Source organism: Macrobrachium nipponense, chromosome 20 (assembly GCF_015104395.2).
Source record: "Macrobrachium nipponense isolate FS-2020 chromosome 20, ASM1510439v2, whole genome shotgun sequence".
In the NCBI taxonomy this organism is placed as follows: Eukaryota; Metazoa; Arthropoda; class Malacostraca; order Decapoda; family Palaemonidae; genus Macrobrachium; species Macrobrachium nipponense.
The window spans coordinates 27,542,517-27,557,943 of record NC_061089.1 but is presented as its reverse complement, the minus strand read 5'-3'; the positions used below and the strand labels follow the sequence as shown (position 1 = coordinate 27,557,943).

The 15,427-nt window shown below is 39.5% G+C and overlaps 1 protein-coding gene across 1 annotated transcript in view; it reads right to left on the bottom strand.

Moving 5' to 3' along the window:
• Nucleotides 1-15,427, bottom strand: part of LOC135223980 (uncharacterized) — a 206,969-nt gene that overhangs the window by 99,319 nt on the left and 92,223 nt on the right. The window contains exon 6 of the mRNA XM_064262902.1: nt 2,177-2,347. Within this exon, the coding sequence (XP_064118972.1) occupies nt 2,177-2,347 (171 nt within the window). The remainder of the gene's footprint in view (nt 1-2,176; nt 2,348-15,427) is intronic.

The window sequence follows — 15,427 nt, the reverse complement described above, 5'->3', positions numbered from 1 at the left end:
GTAGTTTCATTAGTTGAAGAGAGATACTAATGAAAATTTATGGCTTACTGTGTGCTAGGAAAAATGATTGCTTGGCGTTCGTTCGGTACTCGTAAGACGGGTAAGAGCTGAATGTAAACAATCGATTGGAAGGTTTCTTCTTTGTTTGTTTGTGTATTAAGGTTAATGATTAATTAATAATTATTTGAAATGAGCACATACTGATTATTTATACATTTTATTGGCATATTCTAAGCTTTTAGCTCTTAGGTTTAGATGTCAAAATCATAGACTAGGCTACAGTAGCAACCGCTAACATAGGCTAGGCTTATTGCTAAGGGACATATGCTAAAGTCCTAATATATGCAGTAAAAATGGGGTTGAACTTTACATGCAGTTGAATATTACTCAAGTATGTACAGTATTTTGCCTTTTTGGAGTCATATTTCTTCCGTCGGATCGGCGTAGTAACCCTAGAACATGTGTTTTAGGCCTGGAAAAATAATTTACAGGGGTGTTTTTGGAGGGCTTGGAACGGATTAGCCATTTTACATGTAAAATGTGGTCCAAGATACGAGAACCTCATGATACGAAGGGCGCCTCGGAACGGATTAATTTCATATCTCGAGGTACTACTGTATCTTTAATGCGAAGCCAGCACCCTACCAGAAGTGCAAGGTTGTTGATGTTATTCTCATAGGCATAGCAACCTGACATTAAAGGCTGCCTTGTTGCACTATCTTCTTTACAGATGGCGACTCATCCGACCGCCATTCAGTGCATTTCAAGATAAAAGGGACATCCATCATGTGGGATCCTGGGTGGCAACACGACGTTATACATCAAACCAACTGTCCTTCTTGGGTTGGTTCTCCTGATAAGCCTAACGACGACCGCACACCTGCATCCCCTCTACCCACGTATCTGGAGCGAAAACAAGATGGCAATGCACACACCTCTCCCCGCAGGAAAAGGAGCACAATTAGTCATAATTACTTCCCAAAGCACATCCAGATACATCAAAGCATTGGATTACAGGCAATCCATATGAATATGCGATATTCCAAAGCACAGGTAACGAATTAACCGTGCCTTAAGAGTTTGTTCACCTACGACTAACTATACAATGAGTACTTTGACGTCGAAACCGTCAAAGAAAATAACAGGGCGTTTATCTGCTTCTTGTGATATCCAGAAAGTCTAGCAGCATGAGAAGGCTTAATGTTCACATTCCCGGGAATTCCAAACAACAGGGGGCAAACTAAACCGGCTTTAAAAGGACGGAGCAAAGCACGTCCTCACTTAAAGGCAGTAAGAAAATAACTAACGGGGTCACGAGTTAATGAGGGATATGTGGGTGGCTCCACATGTCTCATGACCAAGCACAGATGCCAATAGTCCCTTTCGTACACAATTATCTTAAACTTTACCAGTTTCCAGCTGGAGCTCAGTATTTATCCTAATGTTAGGACCGAAGGTTTGTTTCGTATATGAACAAATCACAATTCCTACCCCTATAACCAACAAAAATGGTTAATCATCTTCCGCTGAATATATTCCATTAACAGAACATTCATTTCCTCAGAACAGAAAACCTTTGTTTTTACTTCATGTAGAGGGCATCCTAATGAAGAGAAAATGAGTTCCCAATGTCAAGAAAAATATGCAATTCACAGCCAAAACATCCCACAAATGTGCAGATACACTGGCTTTGAAGACACCAAGAAGAATTTCGAATAAAATTAAAACATTCTACACATCTGGTGAACTCATGAACTAGACAGTTCATCTGGGTCAGCAATATTTTTCTTTTGTTTTGAATGCTGATTGTAATTACATTACATAGTAGTATTCTTTGATGCAATTCATTTTGCAGATCTCTCTCTGATATTGAATGATGTGTAAATAAATAATTAGATAATACCAGTTAAGATTGGCTATAATTACTTTATGTGGATATGTGAGTTGGCGCCAGTGTACAGTATCATGTAGGTTATATGTCAATTTTTCTAATTTATCAGAATTTAAGTATTTAAGTATCAGGAGGAGGCAAAACCTCATGCCCTTCCCCCTCCTTTAGCAGAGGTGGTGCTGTACAGAATAAATTACAAATAAACATTAAAATTAATTCAGATAAATAATAAAGATAAGTATAGCCATATCAAGTCTTACATTTTACAGCACACGTTATACATACCTGCCTATAATCCCTGAAATCACGCCACTGTTGGCCAAAAGCATCTTTGAAATCAGATGGCCTTAAAGAGGAGTATCGTCCACACCAAATTTTGTTGGTTAATTGAGAGAACTGAGTGGCTAAGGAGTTTTTTCCATTAGAATTATGATGATGATGATGGCTGATGAAATACTGCAAAATAAAATATAGTCTAGAAATAAGTGTAATATATAAATAAAAATACTAACGACTAAATTACCACTTTGAAAAAACACGGCAGTAATACTAAAATTCTAAAATATATAAATTTTATTTTTATACCCAAATATTTGCCAGCTGGGCATACTTTTACACATATCATAACCATTTAATTACTGGCTAAGCATTACTAAAGAGAATTTTCATAACTTTTTTGCATTTTAAAAATGAAAACTGAAGATGGTGAATTAAAAAAACTCCAATCAGTGTTAATAATTTACAAATCTCAACTGCAGGGCTATGTTATGCCCTTTCATTTATATCAAATTAATTATAAAATTATGCAAATTTAAATAAAGAACAAAGGTATTACAGTAGAGCCCTGGATCTCGACGCTAATTCGTTCCAAAAGGAGCGTCGAAATTCGATTATTTCGAGATCTGAAAATGGATTAATCCGTTCTTGACCACCAGTTATTACCCTACCTTTGCCTTTTTATACAACACATTGCATGTAAAATACAGCTAACTAAGTTCAGTGTTAAATAAATATCATATTAAACTTATATGTATACCTTTAAATGTATAATATACTGTATAAAAGAAAACTGGTCTACGTCCATCTGATTGTTGACCAGCGCCATAGGCTACCTAAGTAACTATGCAAGTAGACTGCAGTGTAGTGGGTAAGCACTAAACGTGTTGCTAACATAATAAAACATTGAAAAGCATTACAGTGAATTAATAAACTATTAAAATTAAACCCAATTTATATTTGCTATCAAGAATTTACAAAAAATTGCCTACATTAAGTCGGCAGGATGTGGCATGAAAGGATGTACCATAGAGTAGCCCTGGTGGCTTATAGCGGGACTATGGTAGTAAACAAACCATATCTCAATATAAACCTATAAACGTTTACGTTCAGTATTACAGTCAACTGTAATACTGTATACAAAATCACTTTAAAACTATCTTTTAGTTAAATGTTATGATATAATGGGTTTACTAACGGTTTTGTTTCCATAAAATATCCTTATAAAACAGGGGCGTCTTCTACGACGGCAAATTTTTGTCTAATATGAGGGTTGGTTTCAAGTTTATTGGACTAAGAAAAATAATTATGGTACATGGTAAACATATGCACGTATAAGTAAAAGAATCTTCTTAATTTCTATAATTAATATACCATTACGTTATGTACCAGCATCTCGAGTTTAATATCAGGCTAACCTCTTTACGAGGACGCTTACAAACTAAGCATACAGATTGCGTTCATTACCCCACACACATTACATATGTAAACTGGTGTCATTACCAAATCTCGTACTTCAACATTGACATATTTTTATAGTAGACATAAATGAATAGTCATAATTTCTGTAACTACTACGTACACCATAGCGGCTTCTCTGATTTAAACTACGGCTAACCTCTTCTTCACCAGCAAGCTTAACAAAGCTTAAAGACTGTGTTTGCTACCAAACCACACAAGTTACGTTGGTAAAAGTGGTTTCACTACCAAATCTCACGTAAACATGGATGTATTTTTACAGTAGACATAAAAGAAGAGTCATAATTTCTGTAACTACTACGTATACCATAGCGGCTTCTCTGAATTTTAAACTAAGGCTAACCTCTTCTTTACCAGCAAGCTTAATAAAGCTTGAAGATTGTGTTGCTACCGAGCCGCACACGTTACGTATGTAACAGTGGTTTCACTACTAAATCTCACACGTAAACAGACTCATTTTTACAGTAGACATAAAAGAATCTCTTAATTTCTATTACTACAACATATACCATAGCAGCTTCTCTGATTTCAGCTAAGGCTAACCTCTTCTTTACCAGCAAGCTTAATAAAGCTTAAAGATAGTGTTGCTACCGAACCGCACACGTTACGAAGGTAAAAGTGGTTTCACTACCAAATCTTGCACGTAAACATTGACGTATTTTTACAGTAGAAATAAATGAATCCACTTGATTTTTATAATTACTGTATACCATAGCGGCTTCCGAACTAAGCTAAGGCTAACCTCTTCTTTACTGGCAAGCTTAAAAAGCTTAGATTGCATTGCTACTGAACCGCACGTTACGCATGTAATAATGTTTTCACTACCAAATCTCACACGTAAACATTGACGTATTACAGATAGGGGCTTCTCTGATTTAAGCTATGGCTAACATCTTATTTACCAGCAAGCTTAAAGCTCAAAGATTGCATTCGATACCAAACCGCACATGTAACCTATGTACGTAATATTGCCTTCACTCCAAACCTAACACTTAAATACGTATTGCATTTGCTGATGAAATGCACGCCTCATGTGTGAGCATTGTCTTATAGAGGAGAGGATAGACAAAACTTAAGGTTTATTTTGGAGTTGGGAATGGAGGAAACATTTAGAAGAAGGAAAATGTGAGATGCCATGCAAACACTTTTCCTTTTCGCCTTGTGTGAAGTGGGTGTCTTGGAACCCATCATGAATAAAAAGGTAACTGCGTATACAGTAAATACCGCCGAAAAAGCAAACTAAATGCGCACAAGGTGTGCGAGACATGTGTTTGACTGTTTGTTAACCCTCTTACGCCGATTGGACGTATTAAACGTCGAGTCAAAATGTTTCCCGTATGCCGATTGGACGTATCATACGTCGGCTCAAAAAAGTTTTTTTTAAAATTCGCGGAAAAATACTTATAGGCCTACCAGCCAAAAACTTTTGAATCACGCGCCTTGGGGGATGCTGGGAGTTCACGGATCAAGGCGTCGTTTTGTTTACAATCGCTACGCAGGCGCGCAAGCACGAATTTCTTTCTTATCGCAATAAAAAGTATCAGTGACACATCTCAAAAATTATTTCGTCACTTTGACATAATTTTTACACCATTTTAAATTATCCTTTTCATGAAGTATTATATATGAAAATATGCGCAATTTCATGTAAAATACAACAAAAAAATACTCATGATTGTAGCTTTTATCGGTTTTGAAATATTTTCATATAAATAACGATAAGTGCAAAAATTTCAACCTTCGGTCAACTGTGACTACCAAAATGGTCGAGAAACGCAATTGTAAGCTAAAATTCTTATATTATAGTAATATTCAATCATTTGCCTTCATTTTGCAACAAATTGGACGTCTCTAGCACAATATTTCGATTTATGGTGAATTTATGAAAAAAACTTTTTCCTTACGTTCGTGCGATAACTCTTCCGATAAATTTTTTCGTGCGATTGTCCTAATATTTGCACCCTTTTAAATTTGCTGTTACATAAAGTTTATATATGAATATGTGCGAAATTTCATGCAAAATACAACAAAAAACAACCCATGGTTGTAGCTTTTATCAGTTTCGAAATATTTTCATATAAATAACGTTAAGTGCAAAAATTTCAACTTTCGGTCAACTTTGACTCTACCGAAATGGTAGAAAAACGCAATTGTAAGCTAAAACTCTTATATTCTAGTAATATTCAATCATTTACCTTCATTTTGCAACGACTTGGAAGTCTCTAGCACAATATTTCGATTTATGGTGAATTTATGAAAAAAAAAAAAAAACATTTTCCTTACGTCCACGCGGAAACTCTTCCGAAAAAATCAGAATTTTTTTTGTGCGATTGTCGAAATGTTTGCACCATTTAAAATTGGCTGTTACATAAAGTTTTATGTATGAAAATGTGCGCAATTTCATGTAGAATACAACTAAAAATGATTGAAGGTTTTAGCTTTTCTCTTTTTTTGAAATATTTGCATATAAATCACAATAAATAGAAAAAAAATCACGTTGGGTCAAATTTGACTCTACCGAAATAGTTGAAAAACGCAATTGTAAACTAAAACTCTTACGGCCTAGTAATATTCCGTCATTTCTCTTCATTTTGAAACAAATTTGAAGTCTCTAGAACAATATTGTGATTTATGGTGAATTTTTGAAAAATATATTTACCTTCACTCCGCGCGCCGATTCGCGGCTGCAAGTCTCCGAAATACGTACATCGCATTATCCTAATATTTTCTCCTTTTCATATTAGCCGTTTTATAGAGTTTCATATATCAAAATGTGCGCAAATTTATGAAAAATACAATAAAAAATAAGTGAAGGTTGTAGCTTTTTCCATCTCCGAAATATGTGCATATAAAAAAATATATATATAAAAATTTCGACATTCGGTCAAATTTAACTCGTCCGAAATGGTCGAAATCTGCAATTCTAATCTAAAACTCTTACAGTATCGTAATATTAAATCATTTGCCTTAATTTTGAAACAAATTGGAAGTCTCTAGAACAATATTTAGAATTACGGTGAATTTTTGTATATAACATTTTTTTACGTCCGCGCGTTACGAATTCGTACATCATTTTGTGATAATATTTTTCCGGTGTTGCTTTTATTGTTTTACTATGTATTATATATCAAAATGATTGCAATTTAGTGTACAATACAACGAAAAAAAAGTAACTCGTTAGCTTTGACCGTTTTTTGCACAGCGTGATTTGAATACAATTATCTATGAATTTTTTTTTTCGCTACCGTATCTCGCATTATTTACATATGATAATATTATTTTTCATTTCTGATGATTGCATACTAAACTTCAGGCAATTAAAAAAAAATGAGCCAAAAATGAACTCTTAATCTTTAAAACTAAGCGCGCTGTGATTTTTTGAAAAAATTATTTTTTCCGCTTCCGCGCTCACTCCAAACCGGCGCCGGCATACAGGAGAGGTTTTGATTTTTTGGGCTTCGGCGTAAGAGGGTTAACAGTAGCTGCAGACTTTAAACTATGCTGAGAGTGGCGTCAACAGTGTTACCAACAAGTTTTGCTAAATTATGCTAGTTGGTCCAAGTTAGATGTACGCTAAATAGCAAGAATATATGTCAACTGCGGTGCAATTTTATGGCAGAATTATGCTATTAATCTATCATTATCTCATTTTTCTAATATATTTGAACTAAAACAACGATGTAATGGAAATTTAAAACATTTGTATATTAGGTGAAATGTTACAAATGACTAATTGCAGTAGTATAACTATTTATTTGATGATCTTTACATGTTAGCAAACTCGAAATAAAGCACCATTCTTCTTTAACAGATCACATATGCAATTACTAGTATACGATTTGAAAAATGTGTGAAGATCACTTCAGAAGTTATTCAACATTTTGATATCTCTAATAAATTAAACTAAAAAAGGAAAACAAATAAGTCTCTACTCATGAAGAAAAACACTAAATTTTAATTATTACTGCATCATTATCATGCCACTGAGACTATTTCCTTTAGCAGGTCACATACACAATTAATAAATACTTGAAAAATTTGTGAAAATTACTTCAAATATAAAATTTTGATATCGACTAAAAAATTAAAACTAAAAAAGGAAAAACAAACAAACCAGTTTCTACTCGATAAGAAAAACATACATACTTATTACTGATCAACTTGAAAATTCTTTGAAAATCACTTTAGACAATTAAAATTTGATAACTTATAAAAATAAAACTTAAAAAAGGAAAAAAATCAACTTTACTCATGAAGAAAAAACCTCATCCACACTTAACTGATCGTTTGTCATGCCACTGTGGGTATTTATATTCACAGAATTTAACATTCCTCAGTTGGGTTCAAACTTAGCAATCAACTCCTTTGTTAGTGCTGCTTTTGAGGCAATTTCACAATGAAGATACATATATTAACTATGGCTGTGTATGAAATTGAGGAATTTTCTGCACTTTATTTAAAATTTTAGTGAAAATACATTCTAAAATTGTATTGGAACCCTAAGTATGATAAAATTTATGCTCAGCTCCAACTCTAGGGTCAAATTATGGTAAAAAATGATATTGTTATGTTACAATAAAGTTTCATACATACTTACCTGGCAGATATATACATAGCTAAGACTCCGTCGCTCCCCGACAGAAATTCAAATTTCGCGCCACTCGCTACAGGTAGGTCAGGTGATCTACCGGCCTGCCCTGGGTGGCAGGACTAGGAACCATCCCCGTTTTCTATCATATTTTCTCTCTTCCACCTGTCTCCTGCGGGGAGGCTGGGTGGGCCTTTAATTGTATAGATCCTGCCAGGTAAAGTATGTAAATGAACAAACTTTATTTATTTGTTAACATAACATATCATTTTCATACAATCAACTTACCTGTCAGATATATACATAGCTGATTGGCACCCTTCGGTGGGGAGGTAAGAGACAGCTTCGGAATATAAGGGAATAGACAGGTAAACACATATGTTGTAGGTATAAATAAAACCTTGGTTTCCTACCTGATAGGTGGTAGACTTCGTGGGTGTTTGCCCAGTAGTCTGCATCACCTCAAGAACTTAGCGAGATATATGATCTATGGCCAAGAGTTCTTGTGGGTCTGCCGATGGGGTCTTACCCACTTACTCAGCAGAGCCTAAAAGGACTTTGTCAATGGGTGCTGATCCACTTATATGACAATACACCTTATGAAGGAGCACACAACCAATCCCGACCACCTGATCCTAACCATAACGTTAGAACTACAGATTGTTAAGAGTTATCCCCGAACTCGTCACAACAATCGTAACTCAAAATCACTACGCACACATACATAATTTTCAAAAATTATACTCAACTAATTGGATATGACAAGAATTTTACTGAACAACATAGACGGCCGCCCGTGCTAGCCTAAGTCCTCTATTGTTAGAAGAGACTCGACCATATCCAAAAGAAGAAAAGTATAAACATTTAGGATTGGTGTCTGCTCCCGTACCCAGAATCGTATCCGCTGATACGAAAGGACCTAGAGAAAAACACTTCTCATATGTCACACGCGACGTCTTTCAAGTAATGCGATGCAAATACTGAGTTGCATCTCCAAAATGTCGTATCTATTATGTTTTTAACGACATATTCTTATGAAACAAGAGAGACGTCGCTATAGCTCTAACTTCATGAGCTTCTATTCTCAACAGTTGTAACTGTTCGTCAGGACAGGCCTTATGAGTGTCTGTAATGACGTTTCTTACAACGAAATGCCAGCGCATTCTTGACATCAGTCTTGTGGGGTCTTTTACCGCGCACCAAAGACCTTGTCTAGAGCCTCCCATTTTCGATGCTTTCTCTGAAGGTAGAACTTCAGAGCTCTAACAGGGCAGAGAGACCTCTCTGTTTCTCTGCCTACGAGACTTGACATGCCTTTGACTTCGAATGACTTAGGCCATGGGATTCGTAGGATTCTCGTTTTCCGCTAAAACAGGGTCTGAAACGAGCAAATCGCTGAGTCTCCCTTGAATGCTACTTCATCCTGCAGAGCATGCAATTCCCTAATTCTCTTTGCCGTAGCTAAAGATAATAGGAATAGGCATTTTCGGGTAATGTCTCTAAACGATGCCCGATGAGGAGGTTCGAATCTTTCCGATGAGAGATACTTTTAGAACTACGTCTAGGTTCCAGTTCGGAGGTACTGGTTCCTTATACTTGAAGTCTCAAAAGACCTTATGAGATCGTGGAGATCTTCATTATCTGACCCGATCTAATCCTCTGTTCCTGAATACAGCCGAGAGCATACTTCTATATCCCTCTATTGTGGATACGGCTAGATGAGATTTTCCTCTCAGGAATAGCCGGAAATCCGCAAATTTCCGCTATAGAGGTATTGGAGGAGGACAACTTCTTGGATCTACACCTCCTTCTAATTACCTTCCACTTCAGACTGGTATACTTTCGTGAGTGGAGGTTCTGCGTTCTCTCGCGATCGCGCTTGCTACTTCGCGAGAAAGCCTCTCGCTCTGACAAGTCTTTCGATAGTCGAAAGGCAGTCAGAGCGAGAGCGGAGAGGTATGATGGTTGTATGAGAAGATCCGTCCTTCCGGGTAGGGATCTTGGAAAGTCTACGCTTCACTCTACTACCTCCTTGAACCATTTCCTGGGCACCGGCCAAAAGGTGGCTATTAACGATCCATCCTCGTCTCCTTTGACGCCACAAACTTTTCATTACTAACCCCCGGATTTTGAATGGGGGAGAAGCATAAACGTCTCTCGAGACCAATTTAGCAGGAAGGCATCTACCATATAAAGTGCTCTGGGATCTTCCACGACCGAGCAAAACACTATGTAGCCTTTTTTGAAATAAATGTTGCGAAGAACTCCACCTGAGGAGTTCCCCACAGAGACCAGAGATCGAGACACACTTCCTAGTGTAAAGTCCATTCTGTATGAAGGACCTGGTTCCTCCTGCTGAGCCTGTCCGCCCTCACATTCCTTTCTCCCTGTAAGAACCTTGTCATCAGGAGATGTTACTGTGATACGTCCAAAGTAATAGGTCTCTCGCGAGCTCGTAAAGGAACGAGGAGTGCGTCCCTCCCTGTTTCCGAATGTAGGCAAGAGGGGTGGTGTTGGGCGTCAACTCGTCCCCGTACTCCTCAAGAAGAAGGTTAGTCATCCCTTCTAGTTAGACAAACCTTCTCTTCCACTATATTCGTTATCCGAGTTTTCCTCTAACTCGGGATCTAAAAGGGTCTCCGCTCTCCTTTCCGAACATTCTTCTTCTTGCGGAAACAAACTCCTAACAGGAGAGGGGCGAAGGGAATGATAATCCTTCCTCTTTCCCGCTCTAATATTCTTGGAAGGCGTCATAAGCTTCGGCTTCTCTAGAATTTTAGAAGACTCTTCATGCTTACATGACGCTTCCCGTTTGCCAAGCGTCATGGATGACGTCTTTTGCTGACGTCTCGATGACGCTTCGCGCTTGGAAGATGCTCAGCTCTCCAAGGCGTCCTCCTTGGCGTCATAATATTGGACGGAGCGTCATGTCTATGCTCCGTTTCCAATGACGCTTCGCTTCTAAAAGACGTCTTACTTCTCTCTGGCGTTACGAAACTCTCGTAAGCACCTGTTCTCTCTCTCGCACTAGACGCTTCTGTAAGACGTTTAGCCGTTTCCCGTCTGTATGACGCTTGTCGTTGAACAGGTAAGAGAGGACGAGACTTCTTAATTGGAAAGCGACAACATCCTTCCGACGTTGCGTTCGAGATGACAGTTGCTCTTGAACTGCTATAATGATTCTCTTGAGCTTCGCTTCTACCCACGTCCAGTGCATGACGTCTTTCGTCATCACTCGGTTGGGGAAAAAAAAGGAAAGGTACTTCCGCGTACACTTCAGGTGACGCTGACGCCCCATTCGCTTTCTTGCTAGAAGAACGGAGAGTCATCTGAGAAACTCTCCGGACTAGAATCCCTGTCAGGCGTCATATGGCGCTTCAGCGGTTTCGACAAGTTCGATTCCCTCCACCCTTCGTTTTAGGTGAGGGAGAGGGAGAGGACGAGAAACACTCGCGAAGGAACGCTTTCTATAGTGCCCATTTTGAGCCGCCTGCAACGAAGCAGAGCTAGCTTAATAAGGAACGCCTGACTGTTGGGATTCCCCCACAACCTCCTTAAGGCTTTCGACTTTCCTTCTCCTCTGTGTTCGTGAGCTTGGAAGAGGTCTAGGCTTGGGAGTGTCGCAGGAGCCTGGCACCTACTGGTGCTTGGAGGAGAAATGTTTCATTTTCCCTTTTTAAAGGGACGAAAGGCGGACCTACCTCTCTTCTCTGGAGCCTTCCTTCTTGCGGGAGGTCTGGAGATCGGACTACCTCGAAAGGGCTGCGTAGAAGTGCTAGGTCCTTTCTTGTCCGATACTAAAGCAGGTTTCTTCTTTCCTAGCTGACTGCGTCAGAAGATCCTGCGTCCTTCTCAGTTAAAGAGTGAGCCAGTCCTTCACTAACTTAGAAGGGAACAAATAGTTCGAAAGAGGTGCATATAGTAGAGCTGCCCTCTGCGCATGCGAGACTGCCTTTGTTAAGAAGGCGCCCTACACTGTCCTTTTCTTCAAAAGACCTGCTCCAAATAATGCAGAGACTTCCAAAGATCCATCTTGTACTGCTTTGTCGATGCACGACAAAATGCATAACAGGGCTTCAGGTTCGATTCCCTGCGAATCGTGAGCTTTCTTGGACATCACCCCAAGGGACCAATCCAAGAAGCTGAAGACTTCCAATACATGGAAAAGTCCCTTGAGGAGATGATCTAGTTCCGAAATACTCCAAGTAATGCGGGCGAGAATTAAGACTAGGACGCCTTGAAGCGTCAACTAACGTCGAAAAGTCTGCCTCTGTAGTAGAAGGGAGAGCGATACCCATATCCTCCCCCGTCTTGTACCATATGCCTCTTTTCCCAGCTAACCTTGCTGGAGGCATGCAAAATACTGTCCTGGTTAAGTCTTTCTTCGACTTCATCCAGGCGCCTAAGGCGTGTAAAGCCCGCTTCATCGAGATGGTGGGCTTCATCTTCAGAAAAGACGAAGTCTTCTTCACCTTCGCACTCGAAAAGAGCGAGCGCGGAGAAGGAGGAGCAGCCGGAGTCAACTCGTCTCCGTATTCCTCCAGAAGCAGGGTAGTCAACACCTTATAGTTGGACAAGCCCTCTCTTCCAAGATCGTCATCATCCGAGTTTCGTTCGAACTCGTGATAATCCTGAGTTTCTGTTCTCCTTTCAGAACTTTCCTCTTCTGGGGGAGACAAACTCCTGATCGGAGAGGGGCTAAGGGAATGAAAGTCTTTCCTTTTTCCCGTTCTGATCGACTTGGAAGGCGTCACAACCTGCGGCTTCTCTCGCGCTTTAGAAGACGTCATGTATGACGCTTCCCGCTCTCCGAGCGTCATGTAGACGTCTCTTATTGACGTTTAGATGACGCTTCGCGTTTGGAAGACGCTTCGCTTTCTAAGGGCTTCCTACTCGGCGTCACAATCTTGGACGGAGCGTCACGTCTAAGCTCCTCTTGATTTGACGCTTCACTTCTACAAGACGACTTCCGAGCAGGGTGCAGATTGAGGACGATGAGACATTTCCTTAATAGGAAGCGTCACGTCCTTTCCGACGGGGCGCTAAAACTCCCACAAGAGATGACAGTTGTTCCTGCACCGCCATAATGATCTTCCTTGACGCTTCTCCTACGTCTAGTGCCTGACGCCTTTCGTCATCACTAGGGGGAAGAAGCATGATGGGGTACTTCCTCGTAAGCGTCAGGTGACGTTGACGACCAACCTTCGCCTTCTTAATAGCCGACGGGGCGTCATCCGAGAAGCGCTCCGTGCTAGAATCAATGTCTTGCTTCATATGACGCTTCAGCGGTCTCGATAAGTTCGACTCCTTCCACCCTCGTTTAGGTGAGGGAGAGGGAGATGACGAGAAACACTCGCGAAGGACGCTTTTTCTATAGCGCCCTTGAGCTGGCTGCCATGAAGCAAAGCAAAGCTAGCTGAAGGGACGTCTGACCGTTGGGGATTCCCTCCGACCTCCGTTAAGCTTTTCGACTTTCCTTCTTCATCTTGGGCATGTGAGCTTGGAAGAGGTCTAGGGCCTGGGAGCGCCGCAGAGGACGATCAAACGCCCCCTCCACAAACACTGATTCAGGGCTTCACTTCACTAAAATTTTCACTATCACTAGCCTTACCTTTCGAGTCCGCCATCTTGGACTTCATGTCTCGAATCGTCGCTTTCAGATTGGCGATTTCCGATGCCGAATCCGAAAAGACACTCTGAGAATGAGATTTATAGGGAGAATCTACAGTAGTAGGTTGTTAGAATTATTATTGAAAGGCTCAATAGGCCTTGAATTCACACCTTTCAGCCTTCTAACTCTATCCCTCTCTAACTTCTTCAAATAAGAAAGTCAAAGTCTTCCATTCTTCTGCATTCAAACTCTCGCATTCCTTACAAGTGTTAATAGCAGAACACTGCACCCCCCCACCCCCCTACATTTACGGCATACAGTGTGAGGATCAACCGAAGCTTTCGGTATCCTCACCCTGCAGCCTACATTCACACACATTCTCACACTCACATTAGAATCAGACATACTGAGAAAAATCCAAAAGAGTTTATTCCAAAACAGTCCACAGTAGCGAATGCCAAAACACGATCCAAATACGTCACCAAAAGTCGAAAAACGCTGATCAAAGTGTTGAAAAATGAATCAAGTCAGGAGGTAATAACAACAATGTTGATACCACCGGCGACAGAGAAAATATGATAGAAAACGGGGATGGTTCCTAGTCCTGCCACCCAGGGCAGGACCGGTAGATCACCTGACCTACTGTAGCGAGTGGCGCGAAATTTGAATTTCTGTCGGGGACGACGGAGTCTTAGCTATGTATATATCTGACAGGTAAGTTGATTGTATGAAACATACAATTATGCTACATTTGGTAACACTGGATGACGCAAACTAGTGGCGGCTGGCGAAACAGTTTTGTTTACAATCATCATATGATCTGGGGGTCGGAATCTGGTTTTTTGTATGAACACCGATACAAAGTTTATTGGAAATTTAGTGGCGAAATCCCATTATGTTGAGTTCTAATACGGTCGTGAGCCGGGGCTCTACTGTATTTGTTGGCTGACCAAATTGCACCACAAGACTATTATTACTTACATTATTAAAAATTCTGACTCTCATTAGGCTGGTCTGAAAGGTTTGTTCTTAGAACATTTATGTTAAATTTTAATTTCAATTCAGTAAACTAGATGTTCAGTACTTAATACTTAAGGTTATACTGAACCCCAAAGATAAGGGGACTAAATTCACAGTTAAAAATGGGAGATCACTAGTTTCCTTACTACTTGGAAATTTTTATGGCAAAATCATCCCAGGGGCTGATCTCCAAATTTCTATCATTATGTAACTATTATGTAACTAAGTAAGATTGTCTGATCAATAAATTATACACTGATATACTCTTGCTTCTTTCATGGCTTCCTCTCAAGTCAAGTAACTTACAATAGTCCTAAAACAAATTTAGAAATAAGGTATAATTTAATGGATCAAGCAGACATGTGAAAAATGTTATTGTTAGTATACAATAAGGTTTTGTACATACTTACCTGGCAGATATATACTTAGCTATACGTCTCTGACGTCACGACAGAATTCAAAACTCGCGGCACACGCGACAGGTAGGTCAGGTGATCTACCTTACCCGGCCGCGGGTGGGCGGATGTAAGAACCAATCTCCCTTTCCAGCCAGAATTTTTCC